A 24,252-nucleotide genomic window follows, 5' to 3' on the forward strand; every position below is an offset into this window, starting at 1 on the left:
ATTATCTGTACTTTCCATCCTCATAACAGAGGTTGGGCAAAATGAAACAGCCCTGTCTATTTCATGTATGTTTATAAAGGTAATTGCTTTCCTATTCCAATAATAGAATAGCAGAGCCTAAAATATATATTATCTATCTCTTTGCAGAAAAAGTTGACTGATCCCTTCTCTTTAATAATGATATTATAATTTACATAAAATAATAGACCTCCATAGTCCATTTTTTCTTGGTTCTGTCTTTTATGCTTATATCCCCTGCTCTTCATGTATATCTGGGTTTTTTGTTTGTTTGGGGGGGCATGTTTTGGGTGTTTCTGGCATTGAATATGAGAATATCTCTTCAGAAGCTTTCTCTGTCCTTCTATCTAGTTTCTTTTTTTCCTCCTTTGACTGTATTATTATAACTGGTAATGATATAGAACTAAGAGTTTATTTTATTTAGAATTGTTTTTATGTCCTATCTGAGCATGGTGGTGCACACCTATAATTCCAGTGGCTTGGGAGGCTGAGGTAGGAGGATCACAAGTTCAAAGCCAGCCTCAGCAACTTAGAGAAGCCCTGTCTGTAAATGAAAAATGGCCAGGGATGTGGTTCAGTGATTAAGTACCCCTGGATTCAGTCCCTGGTATAAAGAAAAAAAAAATTTATGTCCTAAGTTTTAAAATATATAAGAAAGATGTATTGTTTCTTTCTCAAAAATTATATCCAGAGAGCTAGGAATATAGCTCAGTTGGTAGAGTGCTTGTGTAGCATGCATAAGGCCCTGTAATCCCCAGCATCACCAAGAAACAAAACAAAGATTTTAGTTGTCAAAATTAGGATGATATTAAGATTAGAATCCTGTTCGTAATCAGCCAATAAATATTAGAAATAAATCCATGGGCAAAGCAATATAAGTGATATTCTTTTTTTTGGGGGGGTAGGTTACTGGGAATTGAACTCAGGGGCACTCAACCACTGATCCATATACCCAGCCCTAGTTTGTATTTTAGAGACGGTCTCACTGAGTTGCTTAACACCTCACTTTTGCTGAGGCTGGCTTTAAACAGACAATCCTCCTGTCTCAGCCTCTCGAGCCTCTGGGATTACAGGCGTGCACCACCGCGCCTGGCAAGTGACAATCTTTCTTGCCACAAAACTTGGGCTTGGCACTGTGGAAAGTGTCTTTTGTCTGAGCTAGAGTCAGCCTAGCAAATCAGTAGTTAGCTTTGCTTATTCACCTGAACCTTAGATTTGACTGCTCCAGGGACAAGAAGAGGACAAACAAGAGCATACCAATTATGAAGTGAAAATTATGGAAATAGTCAAAATAGGTGTGCCCAATTCCAGCTTTTAAATCTCTTATCATTATTATTTTATTTTAAGATGGGGTTAGATTATGATGCTATTTAGACAGGAGACCCTCAAGTACCTGAGTTCTATCCTAAGTTTACCTCCTTTCCTTCCAAAAGAAAAAATGCATAGTAGCTATGAAGGAGCAATCATTTTACTTCTTTTGCTCAGCACAATGCAAGTTCCATACTAGAAATGTGGCCTATGTAATTGTCTTAGGTTAGAAGTGTGTGGCATTGTACCCAGCCTTGGCAGGGGGAATGGAAAGAGGATTGAGGAGCTTCTTTTGGCTTACTCTAGTACCAAACACCAAACTTAATTAGTTTTGATTTCTCAAGCCTTCTTGGTTTTTGTTCAAATTAATGGTAAAGCCTAATATTTTCTTAATGATAAGGTTAGAAGTATATGCCACCTAGTGGTTATGTGTATTAAAAATAGGAATCAGAAATAGGCAAGAGGAAGTCAGATCCTCCTGGAGAGAGAGAGAGAGAGAGAGAGAGAGAGAGAGAGAGAGAGATATTATATGAGAGTGACTAGAATCTTCCACATATAATTTGTGCATTGTTCTTTTTATCTTTAATTGAAATGAAATTTGTAATAGCATTTATAAATTGAAAATAGCTTTTTGTCTTTTTTACTTAAAATAGCTCTTAAATTCTTCATGTTTCTAATGTGATCCTTCTACTGTTGGTATTTAATTAAACAGTATAAATTCATTTTAATACTGATATAAGCCAAATAAAGTCTAAAAAGTAAACTTGTCTCTCAAATTATCATATACATGCTAAAGCCAGTATGATATTTTTAAATCATACCACTACACACACTCCTTTAATAAAAATTACAGTTTTACTTAACTTGTATTTACTGATTACTGATCACAAATTAGGCACTGAACATATTACATAAAACACCATCCTGGCTTTTAAGAGCAGTAGTAGGAAATGGATTTCAAACACATAATTGCAACAAAATGAAACAGGTATGAAGAAAAGGCACAAAAAAGGAGTGTTTAAATTACTAGGGATATTTAGGAAGGACTTCACAGAGGAGAGGTACTTGAGTTTTATCCTGAAAGTTTAGAAATTACCAGATAGACAAGTGGACTACAACAGGCAGAAAAGGAGCAACTAAGACAAAAGCTCAGAGGTACAAAACAACGTGATGCACTTCAGGTACTACTTTTAAATCAGGGAGCTATTCAACTAGATAAGTGGGTAGGGGCCAGGAAGTGGGTGTTACATGCAGGGGGAAGGAGTTTCAACTAAGTCTGTCAGACAATGAGGATTACTAAAAAAATTCTCATCAGGACACAAACATCATCAGATTTTAACTTTAGAAAAAGTTTTCCAGTAGCATTGTAGAAAGCTGGTTAGAAGAGAACATGCGTACATGACTAGAGGTAACAAACAAGTTGGGGGTGCACTGAAGTGGTTAATGCTTCATAATTATTGACTGAAGGGATCCAGATATGAGGTGGGTAAAGGAAGGAAAGGAATCTTAGATAATTCCCTGGTTTCTCGTTTGGGTATTAGGATGATAATTGATGGTGTTCACTAAGGTAAGAATATAGAAAGAAGAATGAGTTTGGGCAGAGACAGAAGTTGTTATGTCAAGAATTTGAGGTAGCTCTGGACAGGTAGAAGTATCTAATTGGTAGTTGGATATGTGAATAATAGAAATTAAGAAGTAATATGGGCTTAGAGATAAGGATTTGGGAGGTCATCTTGGGGATTTTAGAGAGTCCACTGAATTTGGCAATTTTTTAAAAAATACGTTTATTTTATTTATTTATTTTTTTATGGTGCTGAAGATCGAACCCAGGGCTAGGAGAGTGCTCTACTGCTGAGCCACAACCCCAGCCCCTGAATTTGGCAATTTGAAAGACTTATCCATTACTGGAGTTAGGTGAAGTGATATGTCGGGGATTGGGAGAGTAGGATGAAAGGCAGAAATAAAAACCAGATTGTAATGGGTCAGAAAAGAATAGAAGATTTTTAAAATGTGAGAAAGATAATAGACTGTTCTTTCTATGGATTTTGACTTTAAAAGGGAAGAAATTTGATTTTGTGGTACAATTGTAAATCAAGTACTAAGAGACTAATTAATTAAAATGGGTATTTCCTCTTAGAATCTTGCTTCTCATTGCTTGGCATCCCCTGCTTATCTTTCACAGTCAGGGCTGGTATATACAGAGGATGAATGGCAGAAGGAATGGAATGAACTGATCAAACTTGCCTCAAGTGAACCCCGAATGCATCTAGGTACCAATGGAGCCAATGGTGGTGGGTAAGTGTGGCAAAATGGGGAGGAGGAAAGAATTTTTCTGGAGTTTTCTGTCTAGAGAGCACTGTGCTAAGAGGTTGTTTAAAGGAAAGAGAGGACCCATGACAAGGGCACACTTGTAAAAGCACGGTATGTTCTCTGTATTTGAACACACTTATACCACAGTGGATGATGGGGTGGAGGGGGGAGTGAGACTAAAGGCAATAGTAGTAATAATCCAGGCAAGAGGGCTGAGGGTGTGCGAGTGATAGACTAAAGATAGGTCAGAAGAGACAGGGACAGGAGACACACAGGAGATGGAATTGATCTAACCACATGATTAATTGAAGCTTGAGATAAAAAATGGGAATATTTCACAAATTTCTGATTAAGCTACTGAGTAGAATGTGAGGCTATTTTTTAAGGGAACACAGAAAAAGGAATTTTGGAATTTTCTTTTGTAAGACATGATTAGTACAAATTGTGGGTGTTTGTGGTAGGTAAGATAAGCAGGATGAGGTTATGCTGTTGTGTATTGGGCCACTGGATAAGAGAAATGAGGGACTTGTTGAGCAAGATGAATATTAAGAGACAGGGATTACCTTTAACTTCCAAATGCCACCTTAGCCACAGAGCCTTCAAATATTCTTTCTTGGATTTCACTATTTGTGAAATGGAAGTAGAAACAGCTAGTAATAAAATAATCAGCTAGATCAGTGGTAGCCTTAAGATTGAAAAACAAGGAAAGGACTTGCTTTTCCCTGTCTTCAGAATTGGTCTTCAGGGCTCTCACTTTGTTTTTCCTGCTTCCTTCCACTGTGCCCCTTCCACCTGTTCTCTTCTCCAACTCCAGGGTGGAAAGTTCAGAGGAGCCTGTCTATGAGAGCCTAGAAGAGTTCCATGTCTTTGTCCTTGCTCATGTGCTTAGGAGGCCCATCGTCGTCGTGGCAGACACCATGCTGAGGGACTCTGGAGGAGAAGGTGAGTCAGCCAGCCAGGCCTCATTCCACCCTGAGCACCCACTATTGGCAGAGCCTTGGAATAAACACCAGGAAGAGAGCAGAAAAGTGGGTGTATAAGCCAGGCAGTGCACACCCAGTGGCTTGGGAGGCTGAGGCAGGAGGATCACAAGTTCAAAGCCAGCCTTAGCAACTTAGCAAGGCCCTGTCTCAAAATAGAAAGGGCTAGGGATGTGACTCAGTTGCTAAGCACACCTGGGTTCAATCCTGGTACTGAAAAAAAAAAAGAAGAAAGAAAAGAAAAATATATAGACTTTTAGTGGGGTAAGAAAAGATACATATTAGAACAAATGCAAAATTCTGAAGAGATTCAGAGTAAAGCAGTTGGGGTTAATTGCTGAGACTTCTTTGGAAACAATTATTAAAGAAGTTGGAATGAAAGTGGGGACTCAGTTGGCAGAGGCAGGTGGAGGGATTTTCCACTAGGCAAGAACACAGCCTTAGTAATAATCTCTATGGTTTCCTACAGCATTTGCCCCTATTCCCTTTGGGGGAATCTATCTGCCCTTGGAGGTCCCAGCCAGCCAGTGTCACCGATCTCCTTTGGTGCTTGCCTATGATCAGGCCCACTTTTCTGCACTTGTGTCCATGGAGCAGAAGGAGAATGCCAAGGAACAAGGTGCTAAATGCATGTCTATGTCTCTAGTGTCCTTTGGTCTGCATTATTTTCACTTAGAAGAGTGGAAATGAGAGCTAACATAGGAGGAAAGAATTAAGGGCAACATACAAGCCCACACAATGCATGTTGGTACTCTTTTCCTAAGTTATACAGTACACCAGAGTTTTTGAATTAAAAAATCAAAAGGTTTGAGGGGGGAACATAAATTATATTCCTTGCTCTGGAGAAAAGGGCTCATGGATTAAGGTCATAGCACCTTTTAAAAGGTGCTTTGCTGCATTTGTCTTTATCTTAATGACTCTGAATTCCCTGAATAAACAACTCAAGAATATCATGAGAGTTAGTTGACTGACTGGTGGGGAGTCATGGAGATTAGTGGCCTAAATTGTGTGTTGGGAGGTAGGGGAAAACTAGCCTATTGTTTTTTAATGCCTGGGATCATTCACATGTAAGAATTGAGAAGTGACTATGACTAGAGACTTGTATATGATTTTAGTGAAGTCAGTTTGTGTTCAGTTGCCTTCCTCTCTCCTCAAGGAGATTCCTTGACGGCATCTTTTTTCCTCCCCAGCTGTGATCCCACTTACAGATTCAGAGCATAAGCTGTTGCCCTTGCACTTTGCTGTGGACCCAGGAAAGGGCTGGGAGTGGGGCAAAGATGACAATGACAATGTTCGATTGGCCAGGTGAGGCAGGCCTAGCCTTTCCATCCTATTTTGTAGCTGGACTCTCTTCCATAAGCAGGGGCTATGTCCTGGGGATTTTTCTTAGCTCAGAGGCCAGACAGTTGCATCTTAACTGAAGTTTCTTTGGGAAGAGGGGTTAGGCACCAAGACTTTTGCATATTGTGGGTGCTTTGTCTTCCTGTGAAAGATGGGAATCCTGGGGCCTCAGCCATTCTTTTCTTAACAGTAGGAAGAATGTTCCTCCATTCATACATCCCAGAATCACCAAAGCAGTGGTCAGAAAATCAAATCACACTTTATCTCAGCTTAATTGAAAAGAATTTTAAATAACTGACCAAATTAGTTTGCTGTGGGTTTTGTCTTTCTGGAGTTTAGTCAGCAATAAAAATACATTCCCTCTCACTCTCCGTGGCCTGCTTAACTTCTTTCTGCCTCCCAGCATATGAACGTAAAAGTTCTTCCCTTACATTTTACCTGGTGCTTCCTTCTTTGGGCCTCTGAAACTTTGGGAACTGGCTGAAGGAGTTTGATTTTAAAGTCCAGCATTTATGGCTTTTTAAAAATAAGTCCTCACATAATATTATTATAATAATGGCTATTGTTTAGTATTTCGTATTTTCCAGACATGGCTGTGCCCTTTCTAAACACTATTTTAACACAATGCCACAGGATAGATATGATTATCGACACCCATTATTAACTCAAGCTGAGTTTCAGGGAGGTTGAAGTGACTTGTTCAAGGACAAAAGTTTAGTAATTGGTGGAGCTTTGATTAAAACCCATTTCTGTTTGAGTCCTAAGCCATGTGTAGAGGCCCCTCCATCCACCTTTCTTCTCAACTATATCATACCCCTTTTCTTTACTAGATCACATTAAGTTTTTAAATCCTTTTTTTTTTTTCTCCTTTTCACAGTGTAATTCTGTCCCTAGAGGTTAAATTGCATTTGCTGCATAGCTACATGAATGTGAAGTGGATCCCATTGTCTTCTGATGCACAGGTGAAAGCTTCTTCCATCCCTACCCACATTTGCCTCACTTTCAGTGACAGAATAAGGAGATCTGATTAGTGCTTACCTTCTAAATCTGTTCTGAGAGGTAGCTTACGCATCAAGGTTAGGAGTAATGGGAAGATGTCAGATAATTTCCAAAGGATACCTTTTCCTACCTTGCTACCTGTTAGTTTCCTCTGTGGACTATATTTCTCCAATCAGGCTCTGCTTTCTTATACTAAAATGCGGTCTTTAAGAAACATTTTCTAGGGCTGGGGTTGTAGCTCAGCTGTAGAGTGCTCACCTAGCAGGTGTAAGGCCCTGGGTTCGATCCTCAACTCCACATAAAAATAAATAAATAAAATAAAGGTATTGTGTCCAATTACAACTAAAAAATAATTTTTTTAAAAAAGGAAACACTTTCTAGGAACTGGGAAGTGGCTCAATGGTAGAGCCACTTGCCTAGCACATATAAGCCCCTGGGTTCAATCTGTAGTACAACAAAACAAACAAAAACATTTTCTGATGAACCTGAGGTTGTCATTACTTTGTCCCAATCATGCTGTAGTTAGACCTGTTTTAGGCACCAGGAGGAGACAGAATTTTTTCAGGAGTTTTGGGACCCCGGGGGTTCTAAGTTAGAACAGCAGGAACAAGAGAAAATTGATGAACATCAGAGTGCTAAAGTTTAAAAGGATGGTTGGGCTTTGTTGGTTGTGACTAGCCAAGACTTCCTTTAGATTAATTTTGAACAGTACTTGATATAGAGATGTTTATAATAAAGGACATTCTGGTATCTGAAATATTCTCCCTCCTTACCCAGAAGCTGAGTATTGTATGGTTGCACAGTTGTTCACCATACAATACATGGTGAGCAGTGAGGCTTCTTTTGGTATCTAGAATAGAAAGGAGTCAGATGGCAGTGGCTGAGATCAAAGTTGGATATTACATACATCTTTAACCCATGAGAAAGCTGACTAGAGCCAGAGAAGGACAGATTCTGAATCCTGGGTGACCTTTCCCCGTCATGACAACAGCCATTCTCTGGAGCTAGGCAATCTAAGGATGGAGTTCACAGGGTACTTAGTACCCTTTCCATATGGCTAATTCCTGTAACAGCGGCTGCAGGGAGCCCTGAGAGCTGATGGATGGGCCCAAGGTCCAGCCCAAACCATTGGATAACCGTCAGCACTGTTTTTGTCTCTTCTAGGCTCCTCTGGCCCAACCTGAGTCTCCCACAGCCTCAGCTGGAGATGAGCCCCGATCCACTCCTGAATCTGGGGAATCAGACAAGGAGTCAGTTGGCAGTAGTTCTACCAGCAATGAAGGCAGCCGGCGGAAGGAGAAGTCAAAGCGAGATCGGGAGAAAGACAAGAAAAGAGCAGATTCTGTGGCTAACAAACTGGGCAGCTTTGGCAAAACCTTGGGCAGCAAGCTCAAGAAGAACATGGGAGGCCTGATGCACAGCAAGGGCTCTAAGCCTGGAGGGGTGGGAACCGGGTCGGGGGTAAGCAGTGGCACTGAGACACTGGAGAAGAAGAAGAAAAACTCACTGAAGAGCTGGAAAGGTGTCAAAGAGGAGGTAGTGGGGGATGGACCTGTATCTGAGAAGCCCACATCTGAGTCTGTTGGTAATGGAGGGAGCAAGTATAGCCAGGAGGTGATGCAAAGCCTGAGCATTATGAGGATTGCCATGCAAGGGGAGGGGAAATTTATTTTTGTTGGAACCCTGAAGATGGGTCACCGTCACCAATATCAGGAGGAGATGATCCAGCGCTACCTATCTGATGCTGAGGAGAGATTCCTGGCAGAGCAGAAACAGAAGGAGGCAGAGAGGAAGATCATGAATGGAGGGGTAGGGAGTGGGCCTCCCCCGGCCAAAAAGCCAGAGCCAGATGGCGGGGAGGAACTGACTGCCCCCCGAGCAGAGTCCAAGGCACTGGCATACTCTACTGGCTATCCTGGGGGCTTTACTATCCCTCGGCCTTCTGGGGGTGGAGTGCACTGCCAGGAACCCCGAAGGCAGTTGGCAGGGGGTCCTTGTGGGGGGGGCCTGCCACCATATGCGACCTTTCCCAGACAGTGCCCTCCTGGGCGACCCTACTCCCACCAGGACAGCATCCCTTCTCTGGATCCAGGCAGTCACTCCAAGGATGGAGTTCACAGGGGTGCATTGTTACCACCCCACTTTCGCGTGGCTGATTCCTATAGCAACGGCTATAGAGAACCCCCTGAGCCAGATGGATGGGCTGGAGGCCCCCGGGGGCTTCCCCCAACCCAGACCAAATGCAAACAACCGAACTGCAGCTTTTATGGACACCCTGAGACAAACAACTTCTGCTCTTGCTGTTACAGGGAAGAACTGAGGAGGCGGGAACGTGAGCCGGGTGGGGAGCTGCTGGTGCACAGGTTCTGAGTGGATGGAACCTGTGAGGGCAAGGGGGCCGGATGAAGAAAGTTAAGCGCAACACACTGGCTCATCAAGACCCAGCCCCCCAGGTTGATGGGGCAGATGCAGAAATGTTTATGGGAGCCTGGCTGGAAACATACGCGTGTGCGCTTGAGTGCTGCCAAGTGGGCAAGATCAGGTCAGGGTTGGAAGGTGCCTCAAGGGCTGTACTATTCCTTTGTAGAGCTTGACTTGATGGGACTGAGGAGGTACAAAGGGGTAGGGATGGTAATTCTGTCTCAAAACCCTTTCAGTCCCATCCCAGGATCTAATGGAAAGTAGTATGAGAGGGTTTGGTGTGTGGGAGTGGGAAGTGGACAGATGTCTGGGGGAGAAACTGGTAAAGTAGATTCTCAGTTAATTAAAGAAAAAAAGAGACCAAAGTTCTTTTAGGTTGGAATAAAGCACATGGTGGTGGAGTGTGGAGGGAAATAGATATTGGACAAAATTTACTATTGATTTGAATAGGGTAGTAATTAGAGTTGGATAAATTCTACCTCCAGAAGGATCTGGAAAGACAAGACAGTAAAGTGTGCTCTTGAATGCTTGTTGGGGAAGGTAGTTTAAATTCCAGTTTATGGAGATGGGAAGGGGAGGAATTTAAAAGGGGATTCTTTTTCCTCTGAAGTTTGATTTCCTTCTGAATAGTCATCTATCTAGTTTGAAAGGAGATTGCCTCCTCTCTTTTCCTCATCCTTTTTGAGGCTGAGCTCAGCTAAGTTAAGAAGGTTGTGATTTTTTTTTTAAAGATTTTAATTTTATTTAAAAAAAAAATTCCTCTGGAAAAGAGAGTGATGAGAAGAGCAGCTGTGTGTTGAATTTTCTCCAGGTGAATGGGTGCAGAGTGATCTAACTACTTAGCAATAACCATATGTGAGGGTCAAGTGCATCTTGGGAGGGGTGGGATAAGGACAGACATTTGGCCAGACTGTTTCAAACAAAACCAAAAACCTACATAAAGCACTAATATCCTCTGCTGCTGTTTTTCTGTAGAAAGCAACTTATTTTATTGACTAATTTTTTTTAAAGAAAAGAAACAAAAGGACCCCGACAAACAAAACACTTTAAAAATTATTATTATTTTTTTTCCTATTTAAGTGATTTTTCTCCTTCCTCTCTACTTTTGGAGAATGAACTTAACATCCCGGCTTCTTTTGTTAAGCCAGAGCTGACCTTAATCTGTGGTTAGTTTATTAAAATAAATAAATAAATAAACTTTGTAAGAAGAGATATTTTTGATATTAGGACTGAAGTTGAAACATGGGGTGGGGGTTAGGGCAATTTATAAAAAGGTAGTTAGAGAAATATATTTTAGTGAACTATAACCACAGATCACAGATAACTCCCAATGAGCTGATCTGTCTTTGGATTTCTCCCTTTCATTGACCCAACCCTATTATCCAGCAGATAGGGATGTAGACACAGTTGGGGGGAGGTCCTTTGCATTTTGCACAAAGCACAAGTCTGGGCAGCTTATGATCTGGCCAGAACCATTTCTAAGAGCTTTAAGCCAGAAGTCCTTCCTGGGCCAGTTTTCCGTTTCTTTATATTTTTTCCTGGGGGAAAAATCAACTATGCAATTGTATACACTCCTAGGTGCATATGGAGAAGGGGAATAATTGTACTTAGTGTCCAGAGTTTTAATTGGGGCTATTTTTCTGTGCTTGAACTTCTTTGTTGAGGTATGTGTTCATCAGTGTGTAGTGGAATAGAATCCCCACATTTGATCCGAGGCGCACAAGCTGGGAATGTGTGTGTTGGGGGTACTCTGATTTGCATATGTTCCTTCTGCCCAGTCCCCAAAAGTTTTCATCCCATTTTTTCCCTCACCAACAAAGCCAGTCAAGACTCACTCATTAGAACTGCTCAATTTAGAAAGGTTCCTTTCTCCTCAACAAAGGCGAAAGTCACTTATTTTCCAAAATTGACTAGTCTGCTGATTTAATCATTAACTGTGGCTATTAATTCTCAGGCATTTATTTGACAATAGATTGGTTTTAAGGAAGCAACGAGACTCCAAAGAAAGGGATATCTATAAAAGAACCTAGCATGAGATGTGCACTCCCCTCAGGCACACAATTTAAATGAGTACTCAGTAATCCAATACTTTTATAAAAGTTCAGTATTTTTTAAAAAAATGAACACCAAAAATCCATGTTGAACAAAAATCAAAATCTTGAAGACAGGATCTGACCAAGGACCAGAATTTGGGTGAGAGAAGTGAGGTTGGATTAATCAAGTATGAGGACGGATCCTGTCTTTAGTTAAATGTTTGAAATGTTGTTCATCATGAGTTTTTTTTAACTTTAGTTTTAATTTTTAAAAAATTGTGTCAAAATAGTATTTACCTGGGTTTTTAATCACTTCTTCCATTTTGTGCCCACAGTGAGTGCCTTGTTCACCTCACCCTAGTCTTGTCCCTGTTTCTGGGGTTGAATAACACTGATGAATCTTCCATGTGAGCCTCCATCCCTACCATGTACAAGACACTTAGTGGCTTAAACCAACACTGGGCTCTCCCCACACTCCCTTAGGCTTCCATATCATAGGATGATGGCCTGGACCAATAGAAGTGGAAACAGACCAGGGGTTTCCCCAGAGAATAAAACCAGGGAAGTTGATCCTCCATTGGACTGCTGTGTTTGAATTTGATCTGTTGTTAGATTTTAGTTAATGCTTTTGTTTTAAAAACGGAGGACAAATGAACAAAACCAGAAACTTTGTATCATGTTTGTTTTTATTTATAAATAAGCCAATCTCAGTTCTTTTTACTCTCTTTTCAAATGAAAAAAAAAAAAAGAAGATGGAAATTTGATGGGGAGAGGAAGGAAGTAATTATGAGGAAAAAGGGCTTTAGGCCTTATGTAAGGATTTTATTAAGATTTTTTTTAAAGCTCGGGAAGGTACTATTAAGAGATTTTAAAAAACCTTCATTCTAAGGATTTGGGACCCTGAAACAATGGATTTTTTTTTTTTTTTTTTTTTAATGGGGGATAGTGATGTTTGCTTTATTACGGGGCAGAGGGGTTGGGTGGGTTGGGAGTTAGGAATAATATCTGGGAAATTAAGACTGACAAGTATTGGTTTGTTGTAGGAAAGAGGAAGGGCAATCTCTGTTGAGAAGAAGGGAGGGAGGGGTTACATGGGGTGTACTCAAAATGAGCAAAAGTTCCTTGGTTAAGGAGGAGTATGTGAGTGAAGGGAGAAGGTGGACCCTGAATCCCTAGATAAAGTATGAAATCATCTCAGGCTTAAATTTAAGTGCACTTAGTTCCTTTAATCCAGGGCATCTAGGGTACCTACTGAAGTTTTTAATGTAGAGGGGAGATTTTCAGGTTTCTTATTTTTCCCCTTTTGATTTAGGACAGTGCTGTCCCCTCCACATTTTTCTGTCCTGTCCACAGTGGAACAGATACGTTACAGGGTAGGCCTCTGGATTCCTCCCTTAATTTTTATTGAGAGTTAAAAGTTAACTCAACAAAATATATAGATGATAATGATGACGATGATTTTTAAGATTCAGTCTTTTTAAGGAGTAGAGGGTGGCGTTAAACCCAGCACTGTGCAGGTACTTTGAATGGAAGTGTCTTCCCTCCTGTTGGCTCTCATCTTCTCAAAGCAAAACTGAAGCTCAAACCAACACACAAAAATTAGCAATGTGTATTTTGGAGCATATTGTATATTTTGGAGCCAGAAAGAATTGGAGCTGACTTCTGAGAACCTAGCTTTTGCTGTTATGACTCCTTTTAGCCACATGTCCAAAGTTCCAGGCACTTTTTTTCCTCTTAATACAGGAGCATTTCAGAGATGATTATCCCTGAATTACTCAGATACCTCTGGATTCTTTTGTCCTCTTCTTTCTCCAAGGAGGCAGTGCCCCCGACATACAGCCACTAGTGAGAGCCAGAATTAGAAGCCCCTTCCCTGCCTGTAACCACCTGCACCCCAGATTTTTCTAATTTCCTTCTTTCCCTCCAGGCTCTTCAACTGCAGATTCAGTGAGTCATACAGGCACTCTGTCTCTTTGCAGCTGATCAGTCTGTAAATCATAGGGCGTTTTGCCCCCTGTACTTAAGTTGATTAACAAAATATTTATTATGATGCCCCCATGTAGACTTTCTCTGTGCCACCTTCCTTTTTTGGCCACATGGGTAAGGGACAGTAAAAAGGAGCAACGGAAACTGGCTAAGAGGAGTGGGGGTGGGAAGGACCTTGGCCTCTTTTTATGTTTATAACTGGATCTGTGACTCATCTTGTGAGTCACTCAGCTCCACCTCCCTCCTCCAACTGCCCCTCCCAATCAGCTTTCACTCCTGGCACAAACCTGCAACCAGAGCAGGATTCTGAAAATGGAAAAATCTGATACAGCCCCTTCTCCACCCTCCTTTTCATCCAGTGAACTTCTACCGGGTTTGTGTTGGGGGTAGTGAAAAGTGGTCCTGTTAATAATCAGCTACTGCCCCCCTTTGCATTCCTGGTTAGGTGCTGATCCAAATCATCCAATTTATTTCTCTCCAATCCCCCCACCCATTCCCCCTGATGTTTTTTTTTTTTTTTCCTCTCTATTCCTTTGCTGCTCCCATACCTCAAAAGTATTAAAGAACAGAATGTTGCTCTTGAATGAAGAGTAGTGAGAAGTAGATAATGGGATTTTAAAATTGTGGTACACATCACTTCCTATGCTTTGTTTTCTTATTTACAACAGAGTTTGGGAAGTATTTTCTTTCCCGGAGAGGTTGAGGTCCGTGAATTGGGTACAGGGGTGTGAGGTGGGGTGGTGGTGCTCAGTAGCTTTTAGAACTTCTAGAATTAGGCTTCTGGGCCCCTTTCCTAGCAGGTGTATACTTTTTTGTTCCAGACTGACTCCCTGTCTCACAATATCTTCACTATTTCCATAGTTGCAGCCAAGACAGGGAAATTTTATTAAAGCTGAGGCCAGAAGGGTATGTGTGCTGCGGGGAGGGGGAGAGTTGAATGTCAGTTTGGAAAACTGGAGCCCCCACCTAAGGATTGCTGCCTCTGTACAGAGTCAAAAAACAATAAAACAGCGGCTCATTAAACTGTTACTTTGTATTTTATTTCCTGTCTTTTTCATAATAAACAGTTTTGCATTGCTTCTCCCAAGTGACCCTCGGCTGCATCTCCTCTACTTGTTTCTAGACCTCCCCCACCATCTTGGCTTCTTGGGTTGCAGCAGGGAAGGAGGGGGGCTGTGATCTTGTACTGAAAGTTTCCAGCCTCAGGTTTGAAAGCCCTGAACATGAATCATTCATTTGGAGATCTGGTGTCTGGGCTGAAGGGGTGGAGTCACGTACCTGGGCTGGGGATTTACTGCCATTTAGTTGGAGCCTGAGTGGAGAGGTACGCCTAGTGTGCTTTAATGGTCAAGGTTTAAGTGTAAGGGCTTGTTTTTGGCCTCCCAGCCCCACTCGAAAGACATGCACACAAATGTACCTGCAACGTGTCTGCATTCTGGACACATCTCAACTTCCTCCCTTCTCCTCTGATCTCTTCACGTGAGCCATGTTTCAGGTACTCTGCAGGATGAACAAAAATTGTGACCAGCCCTCTCCCCAATTCTTGAACCTTTCCTGACAAAATCTGAGATCCAGTTTTCCATTTACTTCTTCACAACCATTTGTGTTAGATTTGTCAGAGAAGGCAGTAGGCAGACCTGAACTACTCTGCATCCCTATCCTCTTGTGCCCTTTAAGAAGCCAAACAAAAACTGAGCTTCCTAGGAAAGTCCTCCCTGGAAGAGTCCGAAGACATAGCCCAAGTCATTCCAGTAATCAGTATTACAGCCTACCCCCCACCTCCCTTAAACATCTCTAATACTCATGAACAGGAAGAGAGTAGGATGTGGGCTTGGGGTAAAGAAGGGGGTCTCGGCATTTTTCTCTGTTTTCTATTCCTCTCATCTTTCTCAGGCTCCTCCATTTCCTCTCTACTTCTCCAAAATTGTGTGCATTCTCCTTTAAGGGGCTGGGCCTGTCTCCCGCCCTCTCCAGAATCGACTGAAGTTTCCGAGGAGCCTACTCTTGCTGGGCTGGACATACCTTTCCAAAGACCCCAAACTGTGCTCTGTGCACCTCAAATGCCCGTTTCCTTCCTGTCTTCCCCACTGCTTCTCTTCCTAACCTCCGTCTTGTCAACTACAAGATTCAGCTTCTCCCCAGAAGGACTGAGCATCCTTAAGGTTTCCCACCCTTAACTGCTCCATCCCCGGATGGAGCCAGAGAAATGTGGTGGGGGGGTCGGGGCCAGAGTTTCAACATTGCCCCCCAGAAGGAGGAGCCAGAGATGAGGGTAAGGAGGATTGGGGGTTTGGCAAGAGAGTGTGAATGGGGATGCAGTGGAGATACGGAGGGGAAGAAAAGGATCTAGAGGAAGAGGGTGTGTCTGTCATATCAACTTTGGTTGATGGAGCTTGATCTGCCTTTTACACAGTCTCATGTGGTCTCATTATCCATTAACCAGTCCCTCCCTTTACTGCCTGCCAACCCCAGTCCTGGTTCCCCACAGCAGAGCTCAGTTTCCCCATGAGTCTGGGTACAGAAGCCTTCAAAGGCAGTTGCTGAGATAATTCTAGACCCCAGAGTTGGGGAGGCCCAGCATTAACCCTACACCCTTCTCAACAGTTGGGACCAAAGTCTGTCCAGGGAAACAGGATGCCTGAGCCCAGGAGTCGTCAGCTTGGCAGTTGCCTGGCCTCTGGATGCCTCCCAGGTAATGACCTGATTTCCTAAGACACCTCCAAATTTCATCCTACTCAACTTTGTTTCACAGCCTCACCAAAGATACCTCTGAGTTCCTTTCCTGTCTCAAAGTGCTTCTGTCTGAGGCCTCCTTTTTTCCCTCTGTCCCTATCTGGTTGAGAGCTTAGACCTTGCTATTCCCTGTTTTCTGTCTTTCTTCTATTGCAGGCACTGCCACTTAGCTCTATCCCCAGCCCCATCCTGTTTTCTTGACCATTCCTCCTTTTCTCATTTACTATGTGCCAAGTAACATTAAGGCTAGTCATAACCAGGCTTCCCTTCTTCCCTTTTAGGGGAACAGATCCTAGCATGGGCCCCAGGACTGAGGAAAGGGCTAGAACCTGAATTGTCTGGAACCCTGATCTGTACTAACTTTAGGGTCACCTTCCAGCCCTATGGATGGCAGCGGAGTCAGGTGAGATGACTAGGTCAACAGAACAGACAGCGAGAGTTAAATGGGTAGGGGAGTCTAGAAGGATTTAGACAAGAGTTATGGATTAAAGTGTGTCTTTTGCATGTATAAGTGATAGCCAATAGGGGTTATTTCTAGGGGCATTGCCTCCTAGAGTGGGTGGGGACCACCAAATTAGGGAAGACAAGGGTTACTACAGATGTCTGCTGTAGCGGTTATGTGCTTCCTCCAGGATACGCCCCTGAGCAGTGAATATGATTTTGCACTGATCAACATTGGGAGATTAGAGGCTGGTAAGTGTGTGGGTTTGGTGAAAGGGGTGTTGGGACCCTCATCATCATCATCCTATTCCCCAAATACAGCCAGGAATGGGGTGGGATGGGCTGTTCGAGTTCCTCCCAGAGGGACCCCATGGTTTCAATGCTAACTCTTGACTTCAGTGAGTGGCTTGTCCCGAGTTCAGCTCCTCCGTCCAGGATCCCAGCTTAAATTTATCCCTGAGGAGATTCTGATTCATGGCCAAGACTTCCGGCTGCTCAGAGTTGGTTTTGAGGCTGGAGGACTAGAGCCTCAAGCCTTTCAGGTAAGGAGCCCCTAAATAAAGATCTCGCCTCTCCTTAGAATATGGAGGTCCTCTCCCTGGCAAGTCCCAGTACTTCCCCATCCTCCAGGGTCCCTCTCATCATTCCTCTTGCTCCTCTCCTCCAGAAGAAGCTAAACGGCTGTGTTAAATGATAGTGTCATGAGAGTAAGGGACAATTACCAGTTGTCTGACTGTGGGCAAGTTTCCTCCTCTGAAAAATGGGAGGGTAGGATGATATTATTCCTAAGATTCTTCCCAGAATTGATATTCTCATTCTGTGGTTCTAGATATGTTCTCCTGACCCCAGTTCCCATGACTTATGGAAGCCCCCTCCTCCAGGGACTGCCTTTGCTGTTCACTATTGGTAAAGACAGTGGAGTGCATGGCCCCATTTCCTTCTTTTCACTTCTTCAGTCTAAGACAAAAGGATGGGATGTACTTTCCTCCATAGGTGACCATGGCCATTGTTCAAGCCAGAGCTCAGAGCAGTCACACCCAGCAGTGTGCAGGAGCAGCCCTGAGCAAGGCTGGTGAGTAAGGGTGCCATAGGGTAAGGAGACTGAAACAGCAGGGGCTGGCCAAAACAAAGAGAGCGGAGAAACTGTGTCTGGTTCCTTTTCTTTCTCCTCTGTGCCTTTTCCTGCCCTAGGCCAGGGTTCTGGCTCCAGGAAACCACCTATTCCTCTCTTGGAGACATTTGAAGACTGGGAGATTGAGCGGAAGAATCAGGGAGCAAAAGGCTGGAGGGTTAGCACTGTCAATGAGAGGTTCGACGTAGCTACCAGGTGATCTTCTGGTCCACTGCAACCCCTGCTGCCCTTCCAATCTTCCTATAGTTCTCAGATCCTCTAAAGCTAGAAATTCCAGCAAACTCCAGTCTCCTAGGTTCTCTACAAAGCTATCTGTGTTACCTCCTTGTTCTTAAAACCTGAGATCCCTTGGAATGTCTCTGCAAAACAGCTTCCTTGTAATATCAGCTTTACAGCTGTGACATCACTTTCAATTTCACAGCCTCCCCCGTTACTTCTGGGTCCCCAGCCGAATTCTGGACAGTGAGATCAGGAGAGCATTTGGACACTTCCGTCAGGGCCGTGGACCGGTCAGTGTGGGGATAGGGTAATATTTGGAATTAGAGGGTCATGGAAGGTCAGGGGACAATGTGGAAGGAGGGACCCTTGTGAGGTCATTGTGGGGGCAAGGATAGCTTGGGATTAGTGTTTCTCCCTCAATGTCATCCTTCACATCCATCTAAAGCGCCTGTCCTGGCATCACCCTGGGGGTAGTGATCTTCTCCGCTGTGGAGGCTTCTATACAGCAAGTGACCCTAACAAGGAGGATATCAGGTAAGGGGGGGCCTGATGATAAGACTCACGGATTAGGTGTTCAGGGAAGACTCCTTTCCTTAATTTCTGACTCCTCCCCTCCAGAGCAGTGGAGTCCATGCTCCAGGCTGGGCATTCTGACGTCGTCCTGGTAGACACTATGGATGAGCTGCCTAGTCTTGCAGATATCCAACTTGCCCACATGAAGCTGAGGGCCCTGTGCCTGCCTGGTGAGAATAACTTTTCACTCTTCACTCTTGGGTCAGCTGACCCTTACCTGGTTTACCCTTTTCTCTGCTATAGATATGTAACCATTCAGTCCAATGATCCTTCCTTCATTTAGTTTTCTAACTCCCATCTCCTGTAGACTTACTGAATGACTGCCTACTTGCCCCAGCTTCCCCCCGCCCCCCTCAGCACTTGGGATTGAATCCAGGGACAATGTACCACTAAGCTACACTCCCAAGGTCTTGCTAAATTGCTTAAAATTTATGATCCTTCTGCCTCAGCCTTCAGAGTTGCTGGGATTACAGGCATGTTCCTGGCCCCAACTTAATTCTTTAAAAAATAATTTTATAAAATTCAAATTTCACCTATCCTAAGTGTACAGTTCAATGAATTTTCTTTTCTTTTTTTTTTTTATAGAATGCATTTTTTTAAGGATTTTTTTTAGTTGTTGACAGACCTTTATTTATTTATATGTGGTGCTGAGAATCGAACTCAGTGCCTCACACATGCCAGGCAAGCGTGCTATCGCTGAGCCACAACCCCAGCCTACAATGAATTTTCTTATAGTTACAATATTGTATAGCAAATAACATACTTTTTTTTTTTTCAGTGCTAGGGACTGGCACCTGGTGCATGTTAGGCAAGCACTCTACCACTGAGCTACATCCTCAATCCCATTAACACAATATAATTTTAGAAACCTCATGGCCAGGGATGGGATTGTAGCTCAGAGGTGGAGCACTTGCCTAGCACATATGAGGCACTGTGTTCATCCTCAGCACCACATAAAAGTAAATAAATAAATAAAATAAAGGTATTGTGTCCATCTACAACTAATAAGAAAGAAACCTCATGGCAATTTACACTTACTTTTCATTCCTACCCTCAGCGTTAGGAGGCCATACCTGACTTATTATTAACCCATCAGGCTATACACCTGAATCCTGAGTTCTTTTGACCTCTTTGCCCTTCTGACCCCTCTACTCCCTGATAGACTCATCTGTAGCTGAGGACAAATGGCTCTCAGCCTTGGAAGGAACTCGATGGTTGGACTATGTCAGGTACTCCCCTCCTTCTTTTAGTCATGATTTATAATTTTAACTTCTATTAACTTGGACTCTTTTTTTTTTTTTTTCCGGGTACCCGGGATTGAACTCAGGGGCACTCGACCACTGAGCCCCATCCCCAGCCCTATTTTGTATTTTATTTAGAGACAGGGTCTCATTGAGTTGCTTAGTGCCTTGCTTTTGCTGAGGCTGGCTTTGAACTTGCGATTCTCCCATCTCAGCCTCCCAAGACGCTGGGATTAGTCATGTGTCATTGGGCCCGGCTTAACTTGGATTCTTAAAATGGCTTTCCATCATTCTTTTTGGTTTCCCAGGACTGTTACTGCTACTTCTTGGAAGAAGGGGCAGGATTTTTGCGGCCCTATTTCATCCCATGACCCAGTACTCCCTTTCCCTGAGTATATCATTCTTCCCCATTTTCCTCACCTGCCCCTTCAGGTCTTGTCTTCGAAAGGCCAGTGACATCTCAGTTTTAGTGACATCCAGGGTTCGTTCTGTAGTACTTCAAGGTAAGTGCCTTGAGTCACCTGGCTCCATTCCTTGCCTTTTTCCTTTACCCACCTGGATAGGTTCTGTTAAGGGAGAAGATCCATAGGCTTGTCCCGGTCTAGTACTCTCACCTTTTCTTCTCTTACTAGGAACTACCCATGAGCTCTAGATCCCATCCTTCAGAGTTATCTCTACATTCCTCTTAAAGCTTGTCCCTAACATGAAGGTGTTCTTAGCCTCTTTCTGCCTTTCTTTCTGTCAGTGGAGGGTATTTGAGGTTGGGGTGAGAAGGTCACTGTGGAAGCTGGTTTGAGAATTGTGATTCTGTTTCCTACATGTGAAACTGGGTATTTCTATCCAGTAGGAGTCTAGGAAGTGAATCATTCAAGCTCTTTGTTTTCTCTTCACTTTTGTGTGCCCTCTCAATCCTGCCTATCCCAAACTCTCTCCCTGTGCCCCTCAATTATCCTTGCCTTTTCCTCTTCTCATTCTCTCCTGCCTGTTTCTTGGATCCCTTTTCTTTGTCCCTTCTTCCTCTTTATCACCCAGAGCGCAGTGATCGTGATCTCAATGGCCTCCTCTCTTCACTCGTCCAGCTGCTTTCAGCCCCTGAAGCCCGAACACTGTTTGGCTTCCAGTCACTAGTGCAGCGAGAGTGGGTAGCAGCAGGACACCCCTTCCTGACCCGGCTTAGGGGAACTGGGGCTGCTGAAGAGGTGAGAACAATCTGGGTTGGTTTTGGGGTATTACTAAAGAAGTAAGGAAATGAGAAAATTGCATAATATTGCTGAGAGCCACGGCTGAGTCTGTATGGCCCCTGGCATTTTGCCAACAGTATTGATTGACAGGCGAGGCATTACTATCCGCCTCTGCCGCAACTTTTGAGTTCTCGCACTATTTTGGAGTTCTCGTGGGGATTTCTGGGGATTCCCCGAGAGTTCCCATTGGTTGGGGAAGTGCAGGAGGAGGGATTTCCGGGAGAGATATTTCCGGCTGGGGGTTCCTGGACAAGCCTCGTGGCGTTCAGGACGATTCCCGGGAGCTGTGTGAAGTGTTTTCCTACAGTTTAAAAATAAAGTTTGTTCCTGCTTCAGTGGCTAGTGATTTGTGCCCAGCCAGACTGCGGCATAATATAAATTCACTGGAGGGGAATTAGGTCAGATGGGTCCTGAGATTAGGCTGATCTTGAAGACCCACAAGTAAGGCCCCACTAAAGTGACATTTAGTCTTGATGTATTTTATGAGAAGTGAGGTTTGAGGGTATGGAAGGGGAAGGTGATGCACACTTTCAGGACACTGGATTCAGGTTTTCATTCTCTGACCCCTTTAGCATTTGTTGCCTATGTCCCCCATCCCTTGTCATTGTGTCATCCTCCCTCTTTAGGTCCACACAATCCTACCAACCTCTTAATCTCTCTCTTCTCAGGCCCCAGTATTTCTCCTCTTCCTTGATTGTGTCTGGCAGCTCCTCCAGCAGTTTCCAGCTGAGTTTGAATTCTCTGAGTTTTTTCTTCTTGCGCTTCATGACAGTGTCAGGGTTCCGGACACTCTTACATTCCTGAGAAATACCCCTTGGGAACGTGGAAAGCAGAGCGGACAGGTCAGTGATGTCTAATTTTTTTCCCTTTTTCCTTTTCTATTGAGACGTACTCTCTAAAGTTTAGTTTTTATTTATTTTATGAGAAATGAGGTCTGTGGCTCACTTCTCATAAGTGAGTTCAGAGGGAAAAGTCGATAATCAGTCTCAGGACTAGACTTTTGGTCTACATTTGATGCCTGAACTATGAGGTGAGAGTTTCATGATTTGTCTCTAGATTTGGGATACACACACACACAAACACAAACATTAATCACCATTTTTATTTGCTTTCTTTGTGCAGTTCAATTCTTTTACTCAAGTTTATACTCCAGGATACTCCCAGCCCCCAAATGGGAACTCTGTTAATGGGCAGCTGTCTGTCTGGGACTGGAATTTACGCTACAGCAATGAACAAATATTACAATTTCATAATCCTGGCTATGACCTGGAGCACTGCCCAGATTCCTGGTTCCCTCAACAGCAGGTGAGATGCCTAGATTTTCTGAGATCCCTTGACTTTCCCTCAGGTTCGTGCTACTAGATGAGAAGTTGAAAGACACAATGTCTGAGTTCCTCAGGGAAAACTACCCATTCTTCTTCTGCAGCTGTCACCATTCCTGTATCCTGGAAGACATTAGTCTTAGAATAGCAGAGGTCATCCTTCTTGTCTTTATTTCCACATACTAGTCTTCCTGTCTCATGTCCATATTTTATAAAGTTCTCTAAAATCAACTCTATTCAGCCCTAAGGCTTATTTGAAACTTAAGAACAGATGAATTCTGAGGAAGAAGCTTAAGTTTTAGTTACTAGTGGATATCCCTTCCTGATCCAGTCTGGAGAAATTAGGGTTATCTACCATCTCGGTTACTAGTTGATTTCCCTTTCCTTTTTAGTCGAACTTCATGGTTCCTGGCCTCCCCAGTTCTGTGTGGCTCTTCTCTAGAGGGGCTCTGACACCCTTGAATCAGCTCTGTCCTTGGCGAGATACTCCCTCCTTACTGGCAGTCTCTTCTCGTTGGCTCCCTCGACCTGCTATCTCCTCTGAAAGCCTGGCTGACCAGGAGTGGGGGCTCCCCTCACATTGGGGAGCTTGCCCTTTACCTCCAGGGCTACTGCTGCCTGGATGTCTGGGACCCCAGATCAGGCTCTGGAGACGCTGCTACCTAAGGGGAAGGCCTGAGGTCCAGGTGAGAAGGGAAGATGGATTGGGAGTGGAGAAGGGGCTTCTCTGATGAACCAGATAAACAAAGCTGAGAAGACAAGGGGCTAGGGGCATTGGGAAGTAAAAGTACCAGCCCTGCTGGTAACAAACTGTAGATTTGGAAGTGTAAAGGGGGTGGGGGAAACTGCTTGTGGTTTAGATTAAGAATAATTAGGGCATAGATGGAAGGGAAGGGCATTAAAGACACCAGAAGTAGTGGACAGATCTGAGAAGCAGAAAGCTAGAACTGTAATAATATTCCTTTCTGCCTTTTTTTGCCCCCTCCCCAGCTGGGCCTCTTAGCTCCCACAATCTCTGGTCTCCAGAGTGAGCTATCCCGTCTTCAGGAGCTATTAAGAAAATGGACACCAAGAATATCTCCTGAGGATCACTCCAAGAAAAGAGATCCAAACACCATTCTCTCTCAAACTGTTGAAATTGCTAGCATTCTTAAAGGCAAGGCAGAGAGGGATCTGAAAGAAGGAGGGCTCTAATCCTTCAGTTTTTCACAATTGTCCTTGTTGGCTCAATCTTCACATTCCAGCCCTTAAACAAGCTCACTTAATGGACTTGAGTTTTTGTCCATGCTGATCTCCAGCTCTTTCTCCTTTCCGTTCCTTCCTGGTATTTTTGTTTGTGTGACTTGAAGAATTAAGAAACAAAACAATCCAAAATGTGATTGTCTCTTTTTTTGGAAGGCAATTCCATGCCTTTTGGATAACTATCTATTAAATCTTAAGATCAGAGATGCTGTTCATCAGCCCCAAAAAGATGGCCTAGAGACCTCATTCTCACCCCCTCTTGCTGATGCTTTAATTCCAGTTTCTACGGAATGTCTTTAAGAAATTTCTACTTCTTTCCTTATAATTTTTTCGGAGAATGTATATTTTTGTAGTGGCATTTCTATTTAAAGAACATTAAAGTACAGAATTTCTACAGATTGCTAGCATTGTGTCTTGTGTTTGAATAAAAGATCCTAGGTAGCAGAGCAATGTGTGGAAGGGGGAGTGACCTAAAATAGGAGAGCACCCACCATATTATTGCCAAAGAAATAGGGATTTGGGTGGGCTGGGGTTGTAGCTCAATGGTAGAGCGCTTGCATTGCACGTGTGAGGCACTGGGTTGGATCGTCAGCACCAATATAAATAAATAATAAAGGTCCACTGACAACTAAAAAAATATGAAAAGCAATAGGGCTAGGTGAGCCTCCACAGCATTCACATACGATTTGGGAAAACGGTTCTCCTTTTGTTT

The 24,252-nt window shown here is 43.4% G+C and overlaps 2 protein-coding genes across 5 annotated transcripts in view; both read left to right on the plus strand.

Moving 5' to 3' along the window:
- Nucleotides 1–14,425, plus strand: part of Otud7b (OTU deubiquitinase 7B) — a 53,867-nt gene extending 39,442 nt beyond the window's left edge. For all 4 annotated transcript variants that reach the window (XM_071618479.1, XM_027953773.2, XM_071618480.1 and 1 more), the window contains 6 exons: nucleotides 3,509–3,621; nucleotides 4,451–4,578; nucleotides 5,086–5,235; nucleotides 5,807–5,921; nucleotides 6,835–6,919; nucleotides 8,121–14,425. In XM_071618479.1, coding sequence (XP_071474580.1) covers nucleotides 3,509–3,621; nucleotides 4,451–4,578; nucleotides 5,086–5,235; nucleotides 5,807–5,921; nucleotides 6,835–6,919; nucleotides 8,121–9,326 — 1,797 coding nt within the window. In that variant the 3' untranslated portion in view covers nucleotides 9,327–14,425. The remainder of the gene's footprint in view (nucleotides 1–3,508; nucleotides 3,622–4,450; nucleotides 4,579–5,085; nucleotides 5,236–5,806; nucleotides 5,922–6,834; nucleotides 6,920–8,120) is intronic.
- Nucleotides 14,426–15,395: 970 nt separating this feature from the next.
- Mtmr11 (myotubularin related protein 11) lies at nucleotides 15,396–23,898 on the plus strand. The gene is made up of 17 exons (XM_027953843.2): nucleotides 15,396–15,668; nucleotides 16,001–16,088; nucleotides 16,411–16,532; nucleotides 16,762–16,822; nucleotides 16,970–17,112; nucleotides 17,564–17,642; nucleotides 17,762–17,897; nucleotides 18,124–18,211; nucleotides 18,367–18,455; nucleotides 18,540–18,664; nucleotides 19,657–19,723; nucleotides 20,168–20,238; nucleotides 20,768–20,934; nucleotides 21,645–21,818; nucleotides 22,099–22,281; nucleotides 22,691–22,984; nucleotides 23,289–23,898. The coding sequence occupies exons 1-17, from the start codon at nucleotides 15,603–15,605 to the stop codon at nucleotides 23,490–23,492; spliced, it is 2,157 nt and encodes a 718-aa protein (XP_027809644.1). The 5' UTR covers nucleotides 15,396–15,602; the 3' UTR covers nucleotides 23,493–23,898.
- Nucleotides 23,899–24,252: the final 354 nt, after the last annotated feature.

The sequence above is a fragment of the Marmota flaviventris genome, chromosome 10, assembly GCF_047511675.1.
Source record: "Marmota flaviventris isolate mMarFla1 chromosome 10, mMarFla1.hap1, whole genome shotgun sequence".
Lineage (NCBI taxonomy): Eukaryota > Metazoa > Chordata > Mammalia > Rodentia > Sciuridae > Marmota > Marmota flaviventris.